The sequence below is a fragment of the Aquarana catesbeiana genome, linkage group LG09 (genome assembly GCF_042186555.1).
Source record: "Aquarana catesbeiana isolate 2022-GZ linkage group LG09, ASM4218655v1, whole genome shotgun sequence".
NCBI lineage: Eukaryota > Metazoa > Chordata > Amphibia > Anura > Ranidae > Aquarana > Aquarana catesbeiana.
Genome location: NC_133332.1, coordinates 149,548,060 through 149,574,196, shown reverse-complemented (window position 1 = coordinate 149,574,196; position 26,137 = coordinate 149,548,060). Strand labels below are relative to the sequence as shown.

The 26,137-nt window shown below is 41.8% G+C and overlaps 1 protein-coding gene across 2 annotated transcripts in view; it reads right to left on the bottom strand.

The window, feature by feature from the left end:
* The window catches only part of AFF2 (ALF transcription elongation factor 2), a 976,027-nt gene that overhangs the window by 209,503 nt on the left and 740,387 nt on the right, over positions 1 to 26,137 (bottom strand). For both annotated transcript variants that reach the window (XM_073599267.1, XM_073599268.1), the window contains one exon: positions 23,452 to 23,492. In XM_073599267.1, coding sequence (XP_073455368.1) covers positions 23,452 to 23,492 — 41 coding nt within the window. The remainder of the gene's footprint in view (positions 1 to 23,451; positions 23,493 to 26,137) is intronic.

Sequence of the window (26,137 nt, the reverse complement as noted above, 5' to 3'; positions counted from 1 at the left end):
TGGCAAGATAAGGTCCGCAACCTTACCCTTGTAACGTGGATCAAGGAGGGTTGCCAGCCAGTATTGGTCCTTCTCCTTGATACCACGAATACGAGGATCCTTACGCAGGCTTTGCAGGATCAGGGAGGCCATGCAGCGTAGGTTTGCTGAGGCATTCGGTCCGGAGTCCTCTGGGTCACTAAGAACGACATGGTCCGCAGCCACCTCCTCCCAGCCACGTACAAGTCCATGTGTTTCTTGGGACTGATCCCTTAAAGACTGCTGCTGATGCTGAGTGCCAGGCTCCACCTCCATACTGACACAATCTTCCTCCTCCTCCTCTTCCTCCTCGTCCTCTTCCTGTGTGATCGGCGGGCACGCAGGAACACTGTCTGGATAAAGGGGGCCTTGAGAGCTAAGGAAGTCCTCCTCTTCCTGCCTCTGTTCTGCCTCAAGTGCCCTGTCCATTATTCCACGCAGCGTGTGCTCCAACAGGTGGACAAGGGGGACAGTGTCACTGATGCATGCACTGTCACTGCTCACCATCCTCGTGGCCTCCTCGAATGGTGACAGGACAGTGCATGCATCCCTGATCATGGCCCACTGGCGTGGGGAAAAAAAACCAAGCTCCCCTGACCCTGTCCTGGTGCCATAGTCGCACAGGTACTCATTGATGGCCCTCTGCTGCGTGTGCAGCCGCTGCAGCATGGCCAACGTTGAGTTCCACCTGGTGGGCATGTCACAGATTAGGCGGTTCTTGGGCAGGTTAAACTCCTTTTGGAGGTCCGTCAGCCGAGCACTGGCATTATATGACCGGCGGAAATGCACACAGACTTTCCTGGCCTGCCTCAGGACATCCTGTAAGCCCGGGTACCTGCCCAAGAACCGCTGCACCACCAAGTTAAGGACGTGAGCCAAACAGGGCACATGGGTCATTTGTCCCTGTCGGAGGGCAGAGAGGAGGTTGGTGCCATTGTCGCAAACCACCATTCCTGCCTTAAGTTGGCGTGGCGTCAACCACCTCTGAACCTGCCCCTGCAGAGCTGACAGAACCTCTGCCCCAGTGTGGCTCCTGTCCCCCAAGCACACCAGCTCAAGCACCGCATGGCATCTTTTGGCCTGCGTACTTGCGTAGCCCCTTGAACGCCTACGGAGCACCGCTGGTTCCGAGGAAGAGGCCATGGAGGAAGAAGAAGAGGAGGGGGTGGAGGAGAGAGGTGTGTCACAATCAGCATTTTGGAGGCGTGGTGGCGGAACAACCTCCAACACTACTGCACCTTGTCCTGCATCCTTCCCAGCTGCCAGCAGAGTCACCCAATGCGCCGTGAAACTTAGGTAACGTCCCTGTCCATGCCTGCTGGACCATGAGTCAGCGGTAATATGCACCTTACCGCTGACCGCCCTGTCCAGCGAGGCATGGACATTGCCTTCCACATGCCGGTAGAGAGCCGGAATCGCCTTCCGTGAGAAAAAGTGGCGTTTGGGTACCTGCCACTGAGGAACCGCACATTCCACAAACTCACGGAAGGGGGCAGAGTCTACCAACTGAAAAGGCAGCAGTTGAAGTGCTAGCAATTTTGCCAAGCTAGCATTCAACCGCTGGGCATGTGGATGGCTGGGAGCAAACTTCTTTCGGCGGTGCAGCAGCTGGGGCAGGGAAATTTGCCTGGTACAATCTGACGTCGGTGTACCAAAAGCAGATTGCCCACAAGTACTTGGCTGTGACACACCTAATTCTACACCTTCATTCCTCTCACTGCAGGTCTCAGAGAGGACTGAAGGTCTAGTGGGGTTGGAAATCTCAGCTGATGAGGAGCAAGGAGAGATCCTCTTTGTTCTTTGGTGTGGGTCTTTTAGATACGCTTGCCAACGAACTGCATGGCAGGTCAACATATGTCTGGTCAAGCATGTGGTACCCAAGCGGGAGATGTTTTGGCCACGCGAGATACGCTTGAGACATATGTTGCAAATAGCAGCGGTGCGATCTGATGCACTCGTCTCAAAAAAGGCCCACACCAAAGAACTTTTTGAATAACGCGCAGAGACTGCAGCGCCCTGCACATGTGGAGCTTTGGGGTGTGATGCAGTCAATGTGCTGCCCTTAGGCTGGCCCCTGGAGGGCATCCTGCCTCGTTGGTGATGTGCTGCCGCCTCCTCCTCCTCCTCCTCCTCCTCCTCCTCTCTCCTATCAGGCACCCACGTTGAGTCAGTGACCTCATCATCCCCTCCCTCCTCATCACTGGAGCAAACCTGGCAGTATGCTGCAGCAGGGGGAGCATGACTGCCAGATTGCTGTCCTTCTTGGGCACCCCCTCTGTCCGCGCTCATGTTACTGCCTTCATCGAGCTCAGTATCGTCATCAGAGCCTTCCAAACGCTGGGCATCCTCCTGGAGCATGTACCCAACACTGTGGTCAAACAGTTCGAGGGAATCCTCATGAGCACATGGTGGAGCTAGGGAAGGAGTCACTGATGACATTGAGCTGAGGGAAGAGGCCGCTGCTTTGCCAGACAAAGCACCCTGGGCATGGGTGAGAGAGGATGAGGAGGATGAGGACGGCTTGGTCATCCACTCGACCAAGTCTTCCGCATTTTGCGGCTCAACACGGCCAGCTGCCGAAAAAAAGGCCAAGCGTGTCCCATGGCCACTTGCTGATGAGGATGCACCGTCTCCACGACCAGCACTAGACACAGAGCCTGCTTGCCCTCTCTTATTGGCTTGTGACTGTCTGCCTCTCCTTCTTGGCCTTCCAGACATACTAATGGCCTGTAGCTGCACTAAGCTGGGATAGAACACCTGTAATTTTCTTCAAGTAGCTTTATATACTGTAACCAGACAAGCCTGCCTGTCAGTAGGAAGATAACAGGAACGGATCTAGCTGAACACTGTGAGCAGGACGCACTGTACTAAATGTAAATAGTCTAGCTGCCTGACCGTGGTACTAATAGGATCAAATAGAACACCTGTAATTTTCTTCAGGTAGCTTTATATACTGTAACCAGACAAGCCTGCCTGTCAGTAGGAAGATAACAGGAACGGATCTAGCTGTACACTGTGAGCAGGACGCACTGTACTAAATGTAAATAGTCTAGCTGCCTGACCGTGGTACTAATAGGATCAAATAGAACACCTGTAATTTTCTTCAGGTAGCTTTATATACTGTAACCAGACAAGCCTGCCTGTCAGTAGGAAGATAACAGGAACGGATCTAGCTGAACACTGTGAGCAGGACGCACTGTACTAAATGTAAATAGTCTAGCTGCCTGACCGTGGTACTAATAGGATCAAATAGAACACCTGTAATTTTCTTCAGGTAGCTTTATATACTGTAACCAGACAAGCCTGCCTGTCAGTAGGAAGATAACAGGAACGGATCTAGCTGAACACTGTGAGCAGGACGCACTGTACTAAATGTAAATAGTCTAGCTGCCTGACCGTGGTACTAATAGGATCAAATAGAACACCTGTAATTTTCTTCAGGTAGCTTTATATACTGTAACCAGACAAGCCTGCCTGTCAGTAGGAAGATAACAGGAACGGATCTAGCTGTACACTGTGAGCAGGACGCACTGTACTAAATGTAAATAGTCTAGCTGCCTGACCGTGGTACTAATAGGATCAAATAGAACACCTGTAATTTTCTTCAGGTAGCTTTATATACTGTAACCAGACAAGCCTGCCTGTCAGTAGGAAGATAACAGGAACGGATCTAGCTGAACACTGTGAGCAGGACGCACTGTACTAAATGTAAATAGTCTAGCTGCCTGACCGTGGTACTAATAGGATCAAATAGAACACCTGTAATTTTCTTCAGGTAGCTTTATATACTGTAACCAGACAAGCCTGCCTGTCAGTAGGAATTTAACAGGAACGGATCTAGCTGAACACTGTGAGCAGGACGCACTGCACTAAATGTAAATAGTCTAGAAGATAACAGGAACGGATCTAGCTGAACACTGTGAGCAGGACGCACTGCACTAAATGTAAATAGTCTAGAAGATAACAGGAACGGATCTAGCTGAACACTGTGAGCAGGACGCACTGCACTAAATGTAAATAGTCTAGAAGATAACAGGAACGGATCTAGCTGAACACTGTGAGCAGGACGCACTGCACTAAATGTAAATAGTCTAGAAGATAACAGGAACGGATCTAGCTGAACACTGTGAGCAGGACGCACTGCACTAAATGTAAATAGCAGGAACGGATCTAGCTGAACACTGTGAGCAGGACGCACTGCACTAAATGTAAATAGCAGGAACGGATCTAGCTGAACACTGTGAGCAGGACGCACTGCACTAAATGTAAATAGCAGGAACGGATCTAGCTGAACACTGTGAGCAGGACGCACTGCACTAAATGTAAATTGCAGGAACGGATCTAGCTGAACACTGTGAGCAGGACGCACTGCACTAAATGTAAATAGTCTAGAAGATAACAGGAACGGATCTAGCTGAACACTGTGAGCAGGACGCACTGCACTAAATGTAAATAGCAGGAACGGATCTAGCTGAACACTGTGAGCAGGACGCACTGCATTAAATGTAAATAGTCTAGATAGAAGATAACAGGAACGGATCTAGCTAAACTGAATACAGTGTATATATATATATATGCAACACCTGGGATGCATATATATACACAATACACTGTAAGTGCAGCTAACTGACTGACTGTTCTGCCTAATCTATCTAACTCAAATCAAATGACACTGTCTCTCTCTCTCTCTATCTCTCAGCACACCGGAACACACACTACACAGGGCCGCCGTGCAGGCGGCCTTATATAGTGTGGGGTGTGTACTAAATCCCCTGAGCCATAATTGGCCAAAGCCACCCTGGCTTTGGCCAATTACAGCTCTCTCTACTGACGGCGCTGTGATTGGCCAAGCATGCGGGTCATAGTGCATGCTTGGCCAATCATCAGCCAGCAATGCACTGCGATGCCGCAGTGAATTATGGGCCGTGACGCGCCACACGAATTTAGCGCGAACGGCCCATAACGTTCGCAATTCGGCGAACGATCGAACAGCCGATGTTCAAGTCGAACATGGGTTCGACTCGAACACGAAGCTCATCCCTACTCAGCAATTAATTTTATCAAGAAGTCATTTTTCCTGGTTCTCCTAACTAGAATCCTGTTTAAGGAAGCTTGACAAAAGCAATAACACCACTGATTGTTTCATTAAAAAAAAACAAAAAAAAAAAACACATACTTTAATGAATTTATATTACAGTGAGTTACTATTATAATGTAATATCACCCACTTATGAGATTTCTGACCCTTAAAAATGTGTTTGATAAGACAAGAAAAAGGTTTTGTCTTTTAAATGACATTACTAGTCACATGTCAAACTGATGTTGTATCTTAGTAATATACAGGAATAATTATTGTTTCACTTTAATTGCCTATGATGAGATCATTAGCTTATACACAAGGCCCATTAACTCTTTTAAATGATCTCTTAACTTACTGGTCCTTTAAGTAATACATTTTAGATGTGTAATGTGAAAACGTATACCTGTGACTTAAGAGCTAATTAATTAGTGGCAAGAGCATTAATGATTACTTATTGCATATTGTTTGTAAAATTTAAGGACCTCCTAATTTGTGGGACTAATGAAAACAGCCACCCTTATAAATCTACTTTTACCTGTACACAATTTATGATTTACACAAATGATTTGTCAGCAGGCTGAAAAAAAAAAATCCCCCCCCATCGGGACATTGTAAAATTGCATTCTGATAGCGGCACTAGCTGCTGTAAGAATTCACTGATCAGTGGCTGCAGCTGCCAGGCACTGTTCAAAAAAAGTATTCCAGTATGCTACTTTGACAGAAGTTGACCAAACGATTGAATTCTATCAACCAAGGATGGCCACACATGGATCAAAATGGATCAAAATTCAGACAGTCCCTGCTGAACTGGCTACAGTTTGATCTGCCTATGGCTAGCCTAACTCCAGCCAAAACAATTATTTTTATTATCTATTCTTTGGGTATTTTTGCTCACTTTCTATCCTTTCTATACAGATGTCAAACACAGCAGCAAGTATGTTTCCAAAAGGGGACATAGACATCCATACATTCTAGTAGATAGGTAAAGAGTTAGAATTTAGTTTAGGGCTTGGTTACTGTTTCTGTCCTCACTACAGAGATGTTTGTTTTTTTTGGATATTGGGTGTCAGACAGAATAGAAAGTGAGGGCAAATATCTTTAATCAGGCAACAGAAAGCATTTAAAGTGGTTCTAAAGTCAGAAGGTTTGTTTACCTTGCATTGTATACTCACCTGAGCCCTATCTCGATTCAGCGATGTGCATGAGAGCAGCAGCTCTCCCAGATCTCTCTCTCTCCTCATTGGCTCACACAGCAGTGGGAGCTATTGGCTGTTGCTGCTGTTAATTACAGCCAGTGAGCCAATGAGGAGATAGCAGGAGCAGGGCCAAGCCTTGCTCTGTGTGTGAATGGACAATGTCCATTCACAGAAGCATGGCTCGGGCACAAACCTGCTTGAGTGCCCCATAGCAAGAGGCTTGCTATTGGGGGCAATCAGCAGGGGGGAGGGGACCGGACCACCAGGGGGACCCAAAAATAAGAGGATAGGGGCTGCTCTGTGCAAAACTATTGCTCACAGCAAGTAAGTATAACACTTTTGTTTTGTTTTTGTTTTTTTAAATACAATCACTTTAAAGCCCAACAGATGATCTGACCTTTTCACACTATATTCAAATATAAGAAAAAAGTTTTTACTGGAGTTGAGCTTTAAGAAATGGCAAGGTGGCAGATTTAATTGCAGGCTCTGAAGCCTGGGGAGTTTATTATACAAATACTGACCCAGTTACTGAAGCCTTGTTCTTCTGTGTCTATTCCACTACTTACACCTTACTACTGGTGAGTAAGTTCACTATCATAATAGAGAGGAATAGATTTTCCCCTAGGGCACATAAGCACTGGCCTAGGGCACTACAGAGCCATGGGGGTGTTTGTAATGGTTCTGGATCCATTAAGGCTGTCTCAAAGAACTCTTTTTAAAGTGGTAGTGGGCCCCCTTCAGAAAATTGCTGACTGCCTGTCTTCCAGCTCCTAAATAACCATAACATTGTCAAACACAGAAACACATAACACTATTGCTGTTTATATTCTTCTCAACTACAGGATGTTGCTCTGTTTTATTATTTAGCACACTCAGGAGATAGGGTATGCTATCTGCATGAAGTCAAGTAACTGGCAGAGCAGCAAACAGCATACTTCCGGTGACTTGTCACTTCTTATTTACAGTTTCTACATTTATTGTCAGACAGAGTAAGTCCTAGTAAATAAAAATATATTTTATAGATAATCCTGCACATTTATGGTAATTTTAGACAAAGTATTAAAATACTTGCATAAACAATCATAATTGGTTCTCTTTAATACCATATATCTGAAACAGAGTACTTGTTATGTGTCTGTGACACGTACCCATGTACCTACAGAATTTGTTTGCAATGTAAAAACATTCTGCCCACAACTAAAGCCAATTCCAGCCATACTTCAAATGATGTTCTGGCATGACAAAAAAAAAGAATCACATATTACAAAACTTGTATACAAGTAGAATTTTGCTTTGGAAAAATGGCAATGTAGGAAAGCTTTAGACAACTTGTCAGTGTTTTAAATGAAGAAAAATAATCTACAAATAATACAAATGAGCAAATATGCTTATCCTGAGCTTGCCATTTTCTTGTCTTTTTCCAACCTCTCTAAGTAAAATCTACAGCTGTCTGCCATTCCTAATAACATCTTCAATACTAATGCCAGAAGGTGCAATTTGATTACTGACCTGTTATCCAACTAGTTCTAGAAAACAATTCAAACTAAATTTCCTTAATATGCCTATTTTTCTATCCTGCCAGAAGGGTTGCTAATGAATTTTCTGCTTGAATGCACAGACAGATTGAGAACTTCGACTGTATTGGCCAGGGTAAACGTGGCACTGGCAAACACAGCTTATTTGTACCCATGGACTTGTTCTCTTGAGTATGTTCCTCATCCAGAGGTAATTTTACAATAAAATCAACCACGAAGATTCCTTCAGGAATACAACTAGTAATTTAATACCAGGAAACATCGTACTCTGCAAAATTAACCTTGTAAAAGTGCTATTTTCTTCAGCCAATTTTCTGTTCTCTTCTGCCTGTTGGTCTTTAATGACTGAACTTGAAAATATGTCTGGGTTACATCTTCATTTACTTTAAAGAAGAGAAGCAGGCATAAATTATACAGTTATATTTGATTTGTTAAGGAGGCACTTTAACACATTTAGCACTCTTTTACAGAAAGGCACTTAAGTGTAGGTCCCTAAGGAACTGGAAAACCAGGGGTAATAATTAGTTCTGAGTGCAGTTATAGAGTAGAGACAGACTAGAGCCCAATGACCCTTCCTTGTAACAGCGGAGGAACTAAAGACATAGAACAACTTTGCAACCATAAGGCTTTGGTGCCATCTTAAATCTAACATAAAAGAGGTGGCACAACATATTTGTGCACACCTTCATGGGATTGCCTCCGCCCTTCCACCCCTTTTCTGGGCGCAAATATATTATTGAATAGGTGCTGCAAGGCCCTTTCTGGTGTGCTGGCCCTTTAAATATTTTGCTCACCTTTTTTGGTAAAAATTGTCCAATAGGAATTGTTGGAACCTTCTGGAAGCAGTGGGGCTCAGTATAAGAATTCATAGGAATTCTTCTGTTGGCCAGGTTTAAGAAAAGGAGCTACCCACCCTCCCTCCCGTCGCAAGCACTTTATGTTGTATGCCACCTTTTTATCAAAGGGGGACTTTTGTTATAAGTTGATGTAATTAAATTTGCTTGGAAAGTGATCATTTGATTTGATGTATTTGTAATATAGTTTGTTGAAAGTCTTCATTTTGTGTTAAACCAATAAATATGACACAGCCAATTTATGCCATGTTTATTGTGTGGTATCTTATTATTTAGTAATGGTTGTGTTTGGAGATATGGGGGAATAGTGAGGAGTGCAGGCCCATATGTGACTGCTTTTTGAAGCTGGGGTCTACATGATCCATTTCATTCCCAACTGACATATTGCTGCTGGGGTGTAACACTAATGCCCTGTACACACGGTCGGACATTGATCAGACATTCCGACAACAAAATCCTAGGATTTTTTCCGACAGATGTTGGCTCAAACTTGTCTTGCATACACACGGTCACACAAAGTTGTCAGAAAATCCGATCGTTCTGAACGCGGTGATATAAAACACGTACGTCGGGACTATAAATGGGGCAGTAGCCAATAGCTTTCGTCTCTTAATTTATTCTGAGCATGCGTGGCTCTTTGTGCGTCGGATTTGTGCACACACGATCGGAATTTCAGACAACGGATTTTGTTGTCGGAAAATTTTATAGCCTGCTCTCAAACTTTGTGTGTCGGAAATTCCTATGGAAAATGTGTGATGGAGCCCACACACGGTTGGAATTTCCGACAACAAGGTCCTATCACACATTTTGCATCGGAAAATCCTACCGTGTGTACAGGGCATAATACTGGAAGCATCCACTAGGTACAATTCCTCACCTCTGCTTACTGTCACAGGATAACTTGTAGTCTTTCTGGATAGCTGGTATTAATCAAATCTTAAGCCTTCTTGATGAACCCTTGTCTTTTCTTAGGCCTTACAATATAACAAAATTCTGAATGAGAAATATTTTTTTTTTTTGGCTAATGCACACATCAAGACCCTGGGTAATAGTGATTGCTACCTCTGTTACTCTATTGAGGTGACATTTTACAAACTAATAACCTCTAACAGATATAAGCCTTACACAAAATCAAAGTATATTGCTAAAGCAAAAACTCAGCACCCTGGAATGGCACAACTAAGATGTCAGGAAGATCTGGCACTGGGATTTGGAAGGCATGGTTATAAAAATGTATAGCTTTTCCAGAGTCTTTATTTAAGACTTGATTCTCTCTTAAAACAGTATTAAACACAAAAGCAAACATTTATTATATTGCAGCTTACCAATTCTTAGATGTGATGGCTGGATTCGTTTTCTTTTTTTAGGCATTCTATTTACTATTTTCACCCGATGATCCAGCCAGTAAGTCTGTTTTTCTAAAAAAACAAGCTATCTTGCAGATGTCTCAATTACAGGGATAAGACAAACCATTTAACACTGGTATTTGACTTAAATTTCTGGCCAGATCACCAGGTGAAAAAAGAGGAAAAAAGCCTAAAAAAGAAAACGAATGCAGCTACCATATATAATGATTGCTTAGCTGCAATATATTACATTTTTTGTTTTGGATTTAATACCACTTTAAATGTGCATGCTTGTAGAACAGACCCAGTTGTTCTATTTTGCACATATTGTACTAAACACATTAAGTAACCTTCAGGGACACTGTGGAGTCACAAAGAGGCATGTAGTCTTTAAAGTTTACTCGACCGCCCCATAGCAGATTTACTGCTACAGGGCAGCCGCTCTGTTCAGAATCATGTATATATATGTGATTCTGCACTTCTGGGATTTGGGCACAAGTGCGCACCACCAAGCAGCTTGCTACCTCTGTGATTTTACACAGCGGGAGCTGATCCGGTGTCTCAGGGACCCACCAATCGCTCGTTACACTGACAGAATGCCAGTCTACCTATGTAAACAAGGCAGACTGTCATTCTGCGAATATATAAGACATGGATCCTGTGCTTCTGTGAAGCAGAAACACCGATCCACATCTTCTGCAATAAAAGCACCTTCCCCACTACACTGAAACTTTAGCTAGGCACACATTTAACCCTTTGATCGCCCCTGGTCTTAATCTCTTCCCTGCCAGTGTATTTAGTACAGTAACAGTGCACATTTTTAGCACTGATCACTGTATTTGTTTTACTGGTCCCAAAAAAGTGTCAAAAGTGTCAGTTAGGTGTCCTATTTGTCCTCCACATTTCGTAGTCCCACTATAAGTCGCTGATCGCCGCCATTACTAGTGAAAAATAAATAAATAAAAATATCCCATAGTTATATCCTATAACTTTTGCGCAAACCAATCAATATAAGCTTATTGGGATTTGTTTACCAAAAATATGTAGCAGAATACATATTGGCCTTTTTATTGGATGTGTTTTGGAGCAGAAAGTGAAAAATATTGTTTGTTTTTTTTTTCAAAATTGTCGGTCGTTCTTTGTTTTTAGCTCAAAAAATAAAAAATGCAGAGGTGATCAAATACCACCAAAAGAAAGCTCTATTTGTGGGAAAAAAGGACATAAATGTAATTTGGGTACAGTGTCGCACGACCGCGAAATTGTCACTTAAAGTAATGCAGTGCCGTATCGCAAAAAATGGCCTGGTCAGGAAGGGGGGTAAACCATCTGGAGGTCAAGTGGTTAACATCAAAATCAATTATATCCAATCTGATTTGTTCTGCTTGTTAGAATGTGCTAAGCCAGAGTAGTTCACCCTAGTGTAGGGGAGGGAAGTTTGAGGTCCGATCACAGCGGTCATGTGACTGGAAAGCTTCTCTGCCTCCTGGATTAAAGCCTACTTGAAGGGCTGCCAACAGCCATAGGAAAGGTGTTAAAATATAACATATTTTCAACTAATACGCACATTTAAGTTTAGGATACGATTAATATTCTTTCTAAAATGTAATATACAGTATAGCCTTTTTTTCACAATGGGCTTTAGTCATCCAGATTAAATGTTGGGCGATATCCAAAAACAAACTTGTGAAAGGTTCAAATGATTCCTTTACCAGTTACCCAAATGCTATAAAACTACAGTGTTTAATCAAACCCAAGGTTTGGATCAGTTTGCACCACCCACTAGAACTCCAACAGAATAAAAATCTGATTTTTTTATCATCAATAATGACATAATACCACAAATCCTTATGTCCTTTTTTTAAATAACCACTTTACGACCGCCCACCACACATATACATTGGCAGGGTGGCAGCTCTATGCCAGATCACGTATCCAGTACATGATCCAACACTTCCTGGTCTGGGGCACGCATGCGTGCCAAAGGCAACCCGCTTCCACTGTAAAAAGACACAGCTGGAGCTGATCTGCGGGTACCGCAGACTTGGTGTCCGCCGACACTGGCTCATCTTTAGGCCGGGAGCCGAAACGGCGATCTGTCTATGTAAACAAGGCTGTTCTCTCAGTAGGGAAGGCATTGATCCTGTGTTCCTGCTGAGCAGGAACATAGATCAATGCCTTCCCCTAGTAAAAGCACCTCTCACATCATGTGAAAACACTGGTTAGGCACACGGTCAACCCTTTGATTGCCCCTGATGTTAACCCCTTCCCAGCCAGTGTCATTAGTACAGTGACAGTGCATATTTTTAGCCCTGATCACTGTATTAGTGTCACTGGTGCCTAAAAAGTGTCACAAGTGTCAGTTAGTTGTAATATTAGTTGCAATATTGCAGGCCTGCTATAAGTCTCTGATCACTGCCATTACTAGTAAAAATGAAAAATAAAAAACATATCCAATAGTTTATAGACGCTATAACTTTTGTGCAAACCAATTAATATACGCTTATTGGGAATTTGTTTTAAACAAAAATTTGTAGCAGAATACATATTGTCCTAAATTGATTTATTTGATTTATTGGATATGTTTTATAGCAGAAAGTAAAAAAAAAAATATTTTTTAAGTTGGTTTTTTTAAAGTTATAGTGCAAAAAAAAAACAAAAACAAAAACAAAAGAGAACAGTAAAACTTCCAGAGGGCAAATGGTTAAATAACCCATTACCAGCCCACCAGAACCAATATTTCAGGTATGGATAGAAAATACCATTCTGAATCCTTCACTTGCTTTTTATGTCTCTCAAGTCAAACTATGTGGAGATGTATAAGTGCATTATTAGAAATCGATAAATGATAAAATAAGCCGTGGGATGCGACCAGTGTTATATACTTCTGTTAAATATTAATATTTGCCTTTGAAGGTTACCCAGCGTCCAATTACTGTACATGATTAAATTCCATATAACAAAGCAACATAGAGGCAGATGCTATGTATAAAAATGGTAATGACATCTTTGGACCTCTCCTCAACTGAAACAGCTGTCAGCCACACTTAAAATCAACTCAACATATTAGCAGGTGGCCCTCTGCCAAAGATATTTCCATTCAAAGATTTACACCACATGTGTTAATATAGGAAGTTACTTAAAGAATACTGTGTGATTATCTAAATAAGCTTTAGTGTATACATTTTATTTCCATTAATATAAAATACAAAACTGCAATAAGAATTAAATTATTGTATGTATAAATATACCAGCTGCTCTTCTGACCACTGGATAAATGCTCTAACAGCTGTGGCAATGTTAATATTGATTTAACATAGCTAACTATGTGTAAGCTGGTAATGATGTGGTGACTACACAGCTGCTTAAACATACTTGTTACATATGTACACATAACTGTGCACTTTGTGAGTGGTTACTGGACTGTGATGTGTGCACTGTAATACCTAGGAATATCTGCCTCCTAACTGCACAACCTTCTATTAGGGGGTAACTTGATTTAGGAGAGACATGAAGTACCAATGCAAATATATCTGGAAAATATGAAAATATCTCCACAGTTGTGCAAGTAAATGCCTAGCAGAGAGGTGCAGCCAAGTGTTCCAGTGTTATAAATCTGAACTAGTCTTAAAACAGTAATGTGAAAACATGACCACATGAGATGCCATGTTACAGTACATGTAGCAAGACTGAATATATAAATCTGACAAATCTGTACAACAGCTATGTAGTAAAAGCAAATCCACATTGTCAGCTTCTTTCTAAACTGAAAATAAAAGAGTCAATACAAGATCAACAGGCTGCAGCAATAGACATCTAAATGCCAACTGTGAAGGAAATAAAAATATCTCAATCACTCCATTGAAAAGAAAGAGAACTAAATAGTGAATAAGAAATGATACACAAAATGCTCTAATATTGACTTCAGTATTATAATTATTAAACTTTACTCCCACATCACTCCCTCCCCTTGCCCCTCTCCTGCACTTCCATCTTGAAAAATCCAGCATGTGCACAGATGTAGCACAGGCCTCTGCTGAGAATTTGGGACCTGCACTGCATGTGTGCAGGGATGGAGATTTCTGCATATGCGTACAGATGTCACTACTTTCTAGTACTATATATGGGCATTGTGGAAGATTGTAGAATCAGTGCGCATATGTGCAGAAATCCCCCAGATGTGCACAGACATACAAATACAGTGATATGTCTGTGTGGGTGCTGAATTACAGTGTGCATACATTCCCTGTAACACAACACCCCCTGGGATAGGTGTAATGTGGCAATCCAAGGAGGCAGTGGGGAAATGCTGCCTTTCAGAGCAAAAGGGTACTAAACTATCGAAATAATTGTAAAACCTTTCCCTATTTTTGTAAAGAGGGAATGAAAGTGAAAGTGAAAACATTGTCCCAATGGGTTCAGTTATGATTTAAAAGCATTTTTGGCCATACTTCTCTTCTGGGGTAACAGGAGTGCACTTTCTTTAGCCCGCTGTTGGCTTAAGCCACAAAACTGCTCTAATAATGTTGTGATCCACCCCAATGCCTGTCAGCAAAAGACCGATGGAGCATACACACGGTCGCATTTTCCGATGAAAAACTCTCATCAGTCTTTTACGGGGCGAAATTCCGACCGTGTGTACACAGCATTAGAGTTGTTGGGGTACAGCTGCAGAATCAAACTGATGCTCCAGCCATTCAGGTAAGTATGTGTATTTGTTTTTTTATGTAGCCCACATTGCTCCTTTAAAGGCTAATTCACTTTTTGGAACATGTTACATGTAACATTTGTATTCAGGGTGGAACATGTAACATGTTTCAGCTCCTGCTGCCAGTTCCTTCAATCCCCCTCCCTGTGACAGTGGATCTTCTCCCCACTCCTGTTGTCACAATTTAAAAATAGTGCAGCTCTGTGGGGCTCTTCCCACATGGCTGCATCATTTATTCACAGTTTCCTGTGAATGGATGAACTACACCTACTGTCATCCACTGTGGCTGGCAGCTTGTAGTTCTGATTGGACTGCGAGGGTGCTGCTGGGCACTCTCATAGTTCATTCACAAGCCCTGCAGCTTTCAAACAGACATCTCATATAAAGGTATGGGCAGAAATCTGCAGGGTTTGTCTGCAGGAGCTCACATTGCACCCCTTCATCTACTGATCACGGATGCAATGCTTTCCAGGCTCCTGACAATTTATTGCATTTATTATTTTTTCTTAAAAAGTGAACCCATCCTTTAACCACTCCATGAAAAAGATAAGAACAAACTTGGGCCAAAGCCTAATTTTGCAACTTTGACATGTGTTAGTGAAACTGCATATATTATTGCATCTACTTAGTGTATCCTGGTGAATTATACCTTGTTTTTTTCAGGGCTGACTGGGCTTTCATTTGAAGGAAAATGTAAATGAATATCTCTTAATTTTTTTAAATTCTGAAATGAAAACTGGCCCAAAGTAGTAAAAAAAAAAAAAAAAAATATATATATATATATATATATATATATATATATATATATTAAGCTTTAGCCTTATCATTTTATGCCATTACCATGACCCACCACCAAAAAACCTACAAAATAAGTTCTGCTTCTGATGACCACAATCATTTCAAATATGTGCGCATGAGTAATTTATTTTTTTGTTCTACCTAAACACATTGATACTAACACTCACAATGACACTAAGTCCCCTTTCACACTGGGGTGGGAGGCGCGTCAGCGGTAAAGCGCCAATATTATTAGCGTCATTTTAGCGGCGGTATTCGGGCGCTAGTGGGGCGGTTTTACCCCCCGCTAGCGGCCGAGAAAGGGTTATTAACCACCGCAAAGCGCCTCTGCAGAGGCGCTTTGCCGGCGGTATTGCCGTGCTGCCCCATTGATTTCAATGGGCAGGAGCAGTGTATACACCACTCCTACACCGCTCTGTAGATGCTGCTAGAAGGACTTTTTTTCCTGTCCTGCTAGCTCACCGCTCCAGTGTGAAAGCCCCCGGGCTGGGGCTTTCACACTGGAGACACAGCAGCGGCTGTTTCGGGTCGGTTTGCAGGCACTATTTTTAGCACCTGCAAACTGCCCCAGTGTGAAAGGGATCTAAATATATAACCTATTTTTCTTACCTGAAAAACTTACTCTAACACTGCCAATAACTGCTACTAACACTGACACTGACAGTAACTGACACTGCCAATAACTGACATTACACTGCCACTAACCGTCACTAACTGACATTTACACTGCCACTAACTGACACCAAAACTAATGCCGCGTACACATGATCGGACATTCCAACAACAAAATCCTGGATTTATTTCCGATGGATGTCGGCTCAAACTTGTCTTGCATACACACGGTCGCACAAATGTTGTCAGAAATTCCAAACGTCAAGAACGCGGTGACGTACAACACGTACGACAAGCCGAGAAAAATGAAGTTCAATAGCCTTCAATACCCTTCCTGCCCAAGCCATTTTCAGCTTTCAGCGCTGTGGCACTTTGAATGACAAATGCGCAGACGTGCTACACTGTACCCAAACTAATTTTTTATCATTTTCTTCACACAAATAGAGCTTTCTTTTGGTGGTATTTAATCACTACTGGGTTTTTTATTTTTTACAAAAAAAAGACCAAAAGTTTTGATAAAAAAATGTTTTTTACTTTTTTCTGTCAGTAAATTTTGTAACTAAGTAATTGTTCACCTTCACTGATGTACGCTGATGAAGCAGCACTGATGGGCACTGATAGGCTGAACTGGTGGGCATAGATGAGGTGGCACTTATGGGCACTGATGAGGTGGCACTGATGAGGAGGCACTAATATGCCGCACTTATGGGCACTGATAGGTGGCACTGATATGTGGCACTGATGAGCACTGATAGGCAGCACTGATGGGCACAGATAGGTGGCACTGGTGGGCACTGATAGGGGGCATGGATAGGCGGTACAGATGGGCATTGATGGGTGACACTGATGGGTGACACTGATGGGCATTGATCAACAGCAGTGATGGGCATTGATGGGCAGCACTGATAGGCGGCACTAATTGCTAGCACAGCACTGACTGGCATCGCTAATGGGCACTGATTGGTGGCACTTGTGGGTACTGATTGCTGCCACTGGTGGACACTGATTGCTGGCATTGGTGGGCAATGGTGGGCACTGATTGGTGACACTGTATTGCTATATTGTAATCGGGGCACTGATGATCAGTGCCCTGATTACATTCCTAGATGTCCCCCTGCATGGAGATGCCGCTGATTGGCTCTCCTCGCCACACACTCTGTCAGTGTGAGGCGAGGAGAGCCGATTACTGGCATCTCCGTGTTTACATGTGACCAGCTGTGATTGGACACAGCCGACCACATGGTTAAAGAGCCGCGGATGCGGCTCTTTACAGAGATCGGGGTCGCGCCGTGTCCTAGTAACAATTGCCGCGCTGCACCCCCCATGGACATGCAAGGGCGGCTGTTCTGGGATGCCGTCATATGATGGCATCCCAGAACGGGAGCCATGCCGCCTACTGTCATTTGATGGTGGGTGGGCGGCAAGCAGTTAAACAGGCAATAACTCACATAGAACTATATGGTGTTAAACTGGCAGTAACGCACACAGAACTATATGGCGTTAAACTGGCAGTAACGCACACAAAACTATATGGCGTTAAGCTGGCAGTAACGCACACAGAAGTAAATGGCGTTAAACTGGCAGTAACGCACACAGAACTATATGGAGTTAAACTGGTAGTAACAGACACAAAAACAATATGGCGTTAAACTGTCAGTAATGCACAAAAATCTATATGGCATTAAACTGGCAGTAAGGCACACAAAACTATATGGCATTTAAACTGGCAGTAACGCACACAGAACTATATGGTGTTAAACTGGCAGTAGCGCACACAAAACTATATGACGTTAAACTGGCAGTAATGCACACAGAACTATACAGCGTTAAACTGTCAGTAACGCACACAGAAATACAGTGGGGCAAAAAAGTATTTAGTCAGCCACCAATTGTGCAAGTTCTTCCACTTAAAAAGATGAGAGAGGCCTGTAATTGCGATCATAGGTATACCTCAACTATGAGAGACAAAATGTGGAAACAAATCCAGACAATCACATTGTCTGATTTTTGAAAGAATTTATTTGCAAATTATGGTGGAAAATAAGTATTTGGTCAATATCAAAAGTTCATCTCAATACTATGTTATATATCCTTTGTTGGCAATGACAGAGGTCAAACGTTTTCTGTAAGTCTTCACAAGGTTGTCACACACTGTTGCTGGTATGTTGGCCCATTCCTCCATGCAGATCTCCTCTAAAGCAGTGATGTTTTGGGGCTGTCGCATGGCAACACGGACTTTCAACTCCCTCCAAAGGTTTTCTATGGGGTTGAGATCTGGAGACTGGCTAGGCCAATCCAGGACCTTGAAATGCTTCTTACGAAGCCACTCCTTTGTTGCCCGGGCAGTGTGTTTGGGATCATTGTCATGCTGAAAGACCCAGCCACGTTTAATCTTCTTTTGAGGTTTGCACTCAAAATCTCACAACACATGGCCCCATTCATTCTTTCATGTACACGGATCAGTCGTCCTGTTCCCTTTGCAGAGAAACAGCCCCAAATCATGATGTTGCCACCCCCATGCTTCTCAGTAGGTATGGTGTTCTTTGGTTGCAACTCAGCACTCTCTCTACTCCAAAAATGTCGAGTTGTGTTTTTACCAAACAGTTCTACTTTGGTTTCATCTGACCATATGACATTCTCCCAATTCTCTTCTGGATCATCCAAATGCTCTCTAGCAAACCTCAGACATGTACTGGCTTAAGCAGGGGGACACGTCTGGCACTGCAGGATCTGAGTCCCAGGCGGCGTAGTGTGTTACTGATGGTAGCCTTTGTTACGTTGGTCCCAGCTCTCTGCAGGTCATTCACTAGGTCCCCCGTGTGGTTCTGGGACTTGTGCTCACTGTTCTTGTGATCATTTTGACCCCACGGGGTGAGATCTCACGTGGAGCCCCAGATTGAGGGAGATTATCAGTGGTCTTGTATGTCTTCCATTTTCTAATTATTGCTCCCACAGTTGATTTCTTCACACCAAGCTGCTTGTCTATTGCAGATTCAGTCTTCCCAGCCTGGTGCAGGTCTACAATTTTGTTTCTGGTGTCCTTCGACAGCTCTTTGGTCTTCATCATAGTGGAGTTTGGAGTGTGACTGTTTGAGGTTGTGGACAGGTGTCTTTAATACTGATAACAAGTTCAAACAGGTGCCATTAATACAGGTAATGAGTGGAGGACAGAGGAGCCTCTTAAAGAAGAAGATACAGGTTTGTGAGAGCCAGAAATCTTGCTTGTTTGTAGGTGACCAAATACTTATTTTCCACCATAATTTGCAAATAAATTCTTTCAAAAATCAGACAATGTGATTGTCTGGATTTGTTTCCACATTTTGTCTCTCATGGTTGAGGTATACTTATGATGACAATTACAGGCCTCTCTCATGTTTTTAAGTGGGAGAACTTGCACAATTGACTAAATACTTTTTGCCCCACTGTATATGGCGTTAAACTGGCAGTAACGCACACAAAACTATATGGCGTTAAACTGGGAGTAACGCACACAGAAGTAAATTGAATTAAACTTGCAGTAACACACAAAACTTATGGCATTAAACTGATAGTAACACACACAAAACTATATAGCATTAAACTTGCAGTAACGCACACAGAACTAAATGGCGTTAAACTGCCAGTAACGCACACAGAACTATATGGCGTTAAACTGGCAGTAACGCATACAAAACTATATGGTGTTAAACTGGGAGTAACGCACACAGAAGTAAATTGCGTTAAACTTGCAGTAATGCACAAAATGATATGGCGTTAAACTGGCAGTAATGCACACAGAACTATATGGCGTTAAACTGACAGTAACAGACACAAAACTATATGGCGTTAAACTGGCAGTAACGCACACAGAACTATATGGCGTTAAGCTGGCAGTAACACACACAGAACTATAAGGTATTATACTGGCAGTAACGCACACAAAACTATATGGCGTTAAGCTGGAAGTAACGCACACAGAAGTAAATGACGTTAAACTGGCAGTAATGCAATCAAATAGACGGTGTTCAACTGTCACTATGCTGACACTATCTGAACTGTCCCTACTCTAGCTATACACTAATGTCAAGATTACTGACACGGTCTAACTACACTACACTGAAACTATCTGAGCTGTCCCTACTCTACACTAATGTATGTATGAATGACACGGTCTCACTACACTACAGTGAAACTATTTAAGCTGTCTCTACTCTAGCTGCACACTATGGAAAGCTGAATGATGGTCCTCCTCACTACACTCACACTATCCCTAGACTGACACTAAACTAATATTCATCACTGACAATTGAAGCAAAATAGAACAGTATAGCACACTAACTAACTAATAGCACTGAACAGAGCCCTGTTCTATCTCTCTCCACATCAAAATCACACTGAAAATGGCTGCCATTGAAAGAATACTTTTATACTGTGGGGCGGGAATGAGCTATGATTGGATAAAGTCATAATGACAGTGTCCAATTATGAGCTTTTTGCCCTGATTGGCTGAAGCTTTCACTGCTTCGGCCAATCAGGGCTTGCAATGCACTATTCAGCGCCGCAATGCATTGTGGTCGGTTTGGAGGGCCAAACAAATGGTCGAATGACCCGTTTCTTCGGCTGTTCGCTGAACGTCTGAACAGCGAAAGTTCGGTCTGAACATATGCTCAGGCCGAACCATTCGCCCATCCCTACTAATGACATGATCAATTTAAACAGTCAGCAATTACAAAATACAAATGTCCTTGAGTTTGTGAGATTCAACTGAATAGCTATGTTTAACAATATATTCTAACAGCATGCAGTACAAGATATCATTCAATATACAGAGAGAATGCAGGCGTTGACTGTACATTTCTTCAAGGTGACTTCTGAAGAACAATAGCTTTCATCAAGATTAAAAAAGGAGGTTACACCTTTTAAAATACCCCAAGGATGACCCATCTCAATAAAAAATAAAATAATATAAAAACTATAAAAAGAACCAAATATCTTCAAAAATGTGTGGTTATATAGGGTGGTCATCAAAGAGAATAAAAAGTGCTATGTGAGTGGATGCGCTGCTCCCATCTGTGCTCTCTATATTACCTGTGTATGTGCTATCTTAATAGCCTAATTTGGTTCACCATCCACCTAACAGGTTATATCTCATTTATACAATAATCATATGTTTGTATAATTCATCACATGTGAACAACAACTTAATCCAAATACTTTAAATCATATAAAAAGTCCAGTGACATATGTCACATAATGATAGACTCTTCTTCATATGTGTTGCAAATCATCCGTTATAATTGCCGTGGGCGGCGTGCTCTTATGTGTGGTATCAGATTAAAGTGACTTAGTGCTTCACCACCACCTGTGAGATTTGCCACTCACCAGATTAATCTTTAAAACTGCACCTTTGGTTCATTAACAGGGATAACCACTCCACTCAAAGGAAACTTTCTCCAATATCTATACCAGGTCCTCAATGTTCCTCATGCAAACGGATAAAAAACCATCATCGCGCAATAACGTTTAAAACCTTTATTCCATACATAAAAACCACTTTGCACTCACATTTCCAAGTGCCATTAGGCCGGCACCGAGCTTTTCCCGCAGTTAAGGACGGGTGGGCACTGCAGCCCGGTTCGTCTGGTGTGTGCTAGATGGTCTCCGTTGCCGCTTACGTTCCCCCCTGTTTGCGTTCGCGTCCTCTCCAAACCCCGTTCGTTCCCGGTCACGTGGGTACGGTAATCTCCCAGCAGCCTGGGAGATTGCTGGGAGATTACCGTACCCACGTGACCGGGAACGAACGGGGTTTGGAGAGGACGCGAACGCAAACAGGGGGGAACGTAAGCGGCAACGGAGACCATCTAGCACACACCAGACGAACCGGGCTGCAGTGCCCACCCGTCCTTAACTGCGGGAAAAGCTCGGTGCCGGCCTAATGGCACTTGGAAATGTGAGTGCAAAGTGGTTTTTATGTATGGAATAAAGGTTTTAAACGTTATTGCGCGATGATGGTTTTTTATCCGTTTGCATGAGGAACATTGAGGACCTGGTATAGATATTGGAGAAAGTTTCCTTTGAGTGGAGTGGTTATCCCTGTTAATGAACCAAAGGTGCAGTTTTAAAGATTAATCTGGTGAGTGGCAAATCTCACAGGTGGTGGTGAAGCACTAAGTCACTTTAATCTGATACCACACATAAGAGCACGCCGCCCACGGCAATTATAACGGATGATTTGCAACACATATGAAGAAGAGTCTATCATTATGTGACATATGTCACTGGACTTTTTATATGATTTAAAGTATTTGGATTAAGTTGTTGTTCACATGTGATGAATTATACAAACATATGATTATTGTATAAATGAGATATAACCTGTTAGGTGGATGGTGAACCAAATTAGGCTATTAAGATAGCACATACACAGGTAATATAGAGAGCACAGATGGGAGCAGCGCATCCACTCACATAGCACTTTTAATTTAATTTTTCTCTGAAAAACATTTTTTGGATGCAGCAGCTATAAATACCACTTACACTATTTTTGATAGGATAGGTTTTGCGCCAGTGACACATATATTTTCATCAAAGAGAATAAAGCTATATTTAAAAACATAAAAACTATATTAAAAAAACAGTATTTGTTGATTGACATTGATACATTTTTAAAGCAAACTTGTGATTTTGTCTTTGCAGTGTAAAGCAACAGTTTTCCTTTAAGTCAACCCTTCCCCAGCAGCACATACATATGATGGCTCCTTCATAGTTCTGTTCAGCTGCCAGAAAAACTTTGTATACCCAGGTATGGAGGAGCATGTGAACCAATCCATCCAATGACCAGTACTGTCAAATTGGCAGAGTTCATAGCACTGTGTGAGCTACAGTATACTTTGAGTGACCCACAACAAACACAAAGAGGCTTTTCTTGCTGCCGACAATTGAACAGAGGTAGCAGAGAAGAAAAGGAGGACCTGTTTCATGTGGGCTTTGGCTTATATAAGAGCAGTGTGAACGACAAGCTGTGACAAAGCAGTTTCAGAGCTTTCAGCATATTGTTCTGTTTCAAAAAACGTTTTCAATAAAATTCTTGTCAAAAAAAAAGCTAATAAGAGTCAACATTTATAATCTTGTTAATGTACAAGTACCGGAACTACCATACAGGTTTGTATCTAGCTATCACAGCAGCTGTAGAATTTCCCATAAAGGTGTTAGATGAGATGGCCAATCAGATTGCTTACATCTGTGCAAAGAGGCAACATAGCTAAAAGCAGCAATATCTTGAATATACGCATAAACGAATACAACGCAGATACAAAATAACCACTTACTTCACTAGAACGCTTCTCTGCTGTTTTGTCTTTTCACTGGCCTATGAACAAAAAAAATATAGGATTAATGTATTTTCTTACAATATATTTGCACTAAGATATCACACAAGTAGAAAGAGACATTATTATGTTTAAAACTGTGTTTTAACAATTTGTATTACGAAAAGCACAAACTCATGACAAAGAAATTAGCACTCAAGTTTCTTATTGTAAATTCCAAATTTGATGGTTGTCTCTGGCTGGGGGAGAACAGTACTGGAACAGAAGGTAATGAATCTCAGTATTGTAACCTCTAAGGCAGTTTTTTATTGGGTCAAATTTAATAAGTAAATATGTTTTCTCACTTTCCCTAGGTTTAATATGTTTACCTCTTGAAATAAATATTTTAGGATTAAATGGCTTGTTTTATTATAACTTAAAGTTCACAAATTTAGTACAGTTGTATGTTTAATATTTTTTTTAGCAAGTACTACAGGGGTACCAAAATCCAGGGTGTTATTTTATGCAAATTCTAAATGGAACTTTTATAGTTATGATTTGGTCTGCCACTCTCCACCTGCACCACTCTACTGACCTCCAAATGTAAAGGGGAGCCTCACTGGTTAAAAGGAAGGCATAAGGCTTTGAGTTTTTTTAAAGTGCAGTGAACATGGGAAACCATGGACTGCTGTTATCCAACAAGAACTATATACAAAAAAGTGCAGCACTAAAAACAAAGTGAATAACAAAGAAGTGTAAATTTATAGAACTAAAAAAATAGTGATAACAGGTGATATATGAAAACTGTAGTGTAGTGTTCACAGACATTGGACGATTGGCAGTGTCGGATCAGGTGCAGCGCTGGACACGTGTGCTCAGTCTGAGGGTGTACCGAGGAAACAGTGTGCTGCTGGAAGAGGGAGCACAGCCCAAGCTGCCCCCCGATCATGTGACTGTATATGGCCCCAGAGATGGCGTGCACTGACTGATAATCTCAATCAGTGATACAAAAATATCAGTGTTATTGGAGACAATCGTAATAGGCACAGACTGTGGGGATGGAACGGTTGGAGGGAGACCTTAATTCCCTATGTGCTGTTTGACCATCTGTAGAGGTGAATACCTTCTGGTAAGAAGCTGCAACATACTTTTTGGTCGGGGAACACTGCACATTATCTTTTCAACTAGCCATTGTGGACTTTTTGACAGGTGTTTAACATCACAGAGCATGACAGAAATACTTTTTTGTGTTTATGGTGGACTTATTGAAAAATATAAATTTTTGGATTACAGTTTTCCTTTTTCATATATCACCTGTTATCACTAATGATTTTTAGTTCTATAAATTCACATTTCCTTGTTATTCACTGTGTTTTTAATGCTGCAATTTTTTGTATATATTTGTATTGGAGTTGTTGTATCTGTACTCATAGTGCTAACAGCTCTTTGACATCACTCATTCTGAGCGCAGTGTTTTTTCCTGTTTTATGTTTATCCAACTATAACTTTTTAACTTAAAGATTTAAGTTAAAAAGGTTGAAACAATAAAAGTCTGTTGGTCTGGGAGGCCCTCTAATGGGTAAGAGGTAAGTAAGCAAGTATTGAAGCTATATGTTTCCCTTTAACTTAACTCTTACCCATTAGAGGGCCTCCCAGACCAACAGACTTTTATTGTTTCAACCTTTTTCAGTATAGATCCATGCATCTGACTCCTGACGATTGGTTTAAAACCATGAAACGCGTTGAGTTAACATATAATGGATGCCCCAACTTCTAAATAATAAAAAATTGCTTGTTAGTCTCCTATGTACATTGTTCTGTATGAATTGTATCAATCATGTTTACCATTTTGATTTATTTCGTATGAATTGTACCATTATGTCCAGTGACCAATTATATTAAACTTTTTTATGAATATTATGTAAATCAGGTGATTACGCTATTCTGTATATTATTGAGTATTGTTATAGGTTGACAATATGGACTATTACTTTGGTGCTATAACATGAAATTTAAATTAAACTTAATCTATATTTTTTGGTAAAGAACGAGCCAATCACCCTTTGACATGCCTCACTCAAAGTCCCACTTCTCTCTATTCTCTTTTTTCTCCTGCATTTAACTTAAAGGCATAAAGTCTAATAAACATATTTTAATTTGAGAGATCTATTGTATCCAGATTCTAGAGAGCTCCTCATATGAGGGTTAAGTAGGTATGCTTTCTTACATTGTTGGCATACAACTTTCCTCTCTATGTCTTCTCTATTATTAATTGGATTAAAAACATTCAATGCAATTTTAGGGCTTGTGTGTGCTAGAGGGTGATGGGCAGTTGGGAACAACCCCTCAACTGTTAATCACTTTAGCTGCAGAGGCCGCGGTCAGGGGTGTACACATGCCATGGCTGTGATGCTTTGATTCATGGCTATGGCAGGATATATACTCCCTATCACTTTCAGCTGGCAGAGAGCCCACTGAATGCAAAACATTTAAGTGAATAAAGCCAATCTGCACTTGGTGGTGGCATGCTAGAGCAGCGATCGAAGGGTTAAAACGTGGTGAAAATGCAATACCACACCTCCTCACTGCCTGTCAAATATGCTTTGAAGAGCTATCCGAAAGTGAATCACTCAGAAAGCAAAGCTTATGTGAATTAGCCCTTAATGTGAGGGGTGGCTGTGAAGGTTCTGACAAGTAATGCCCCGTA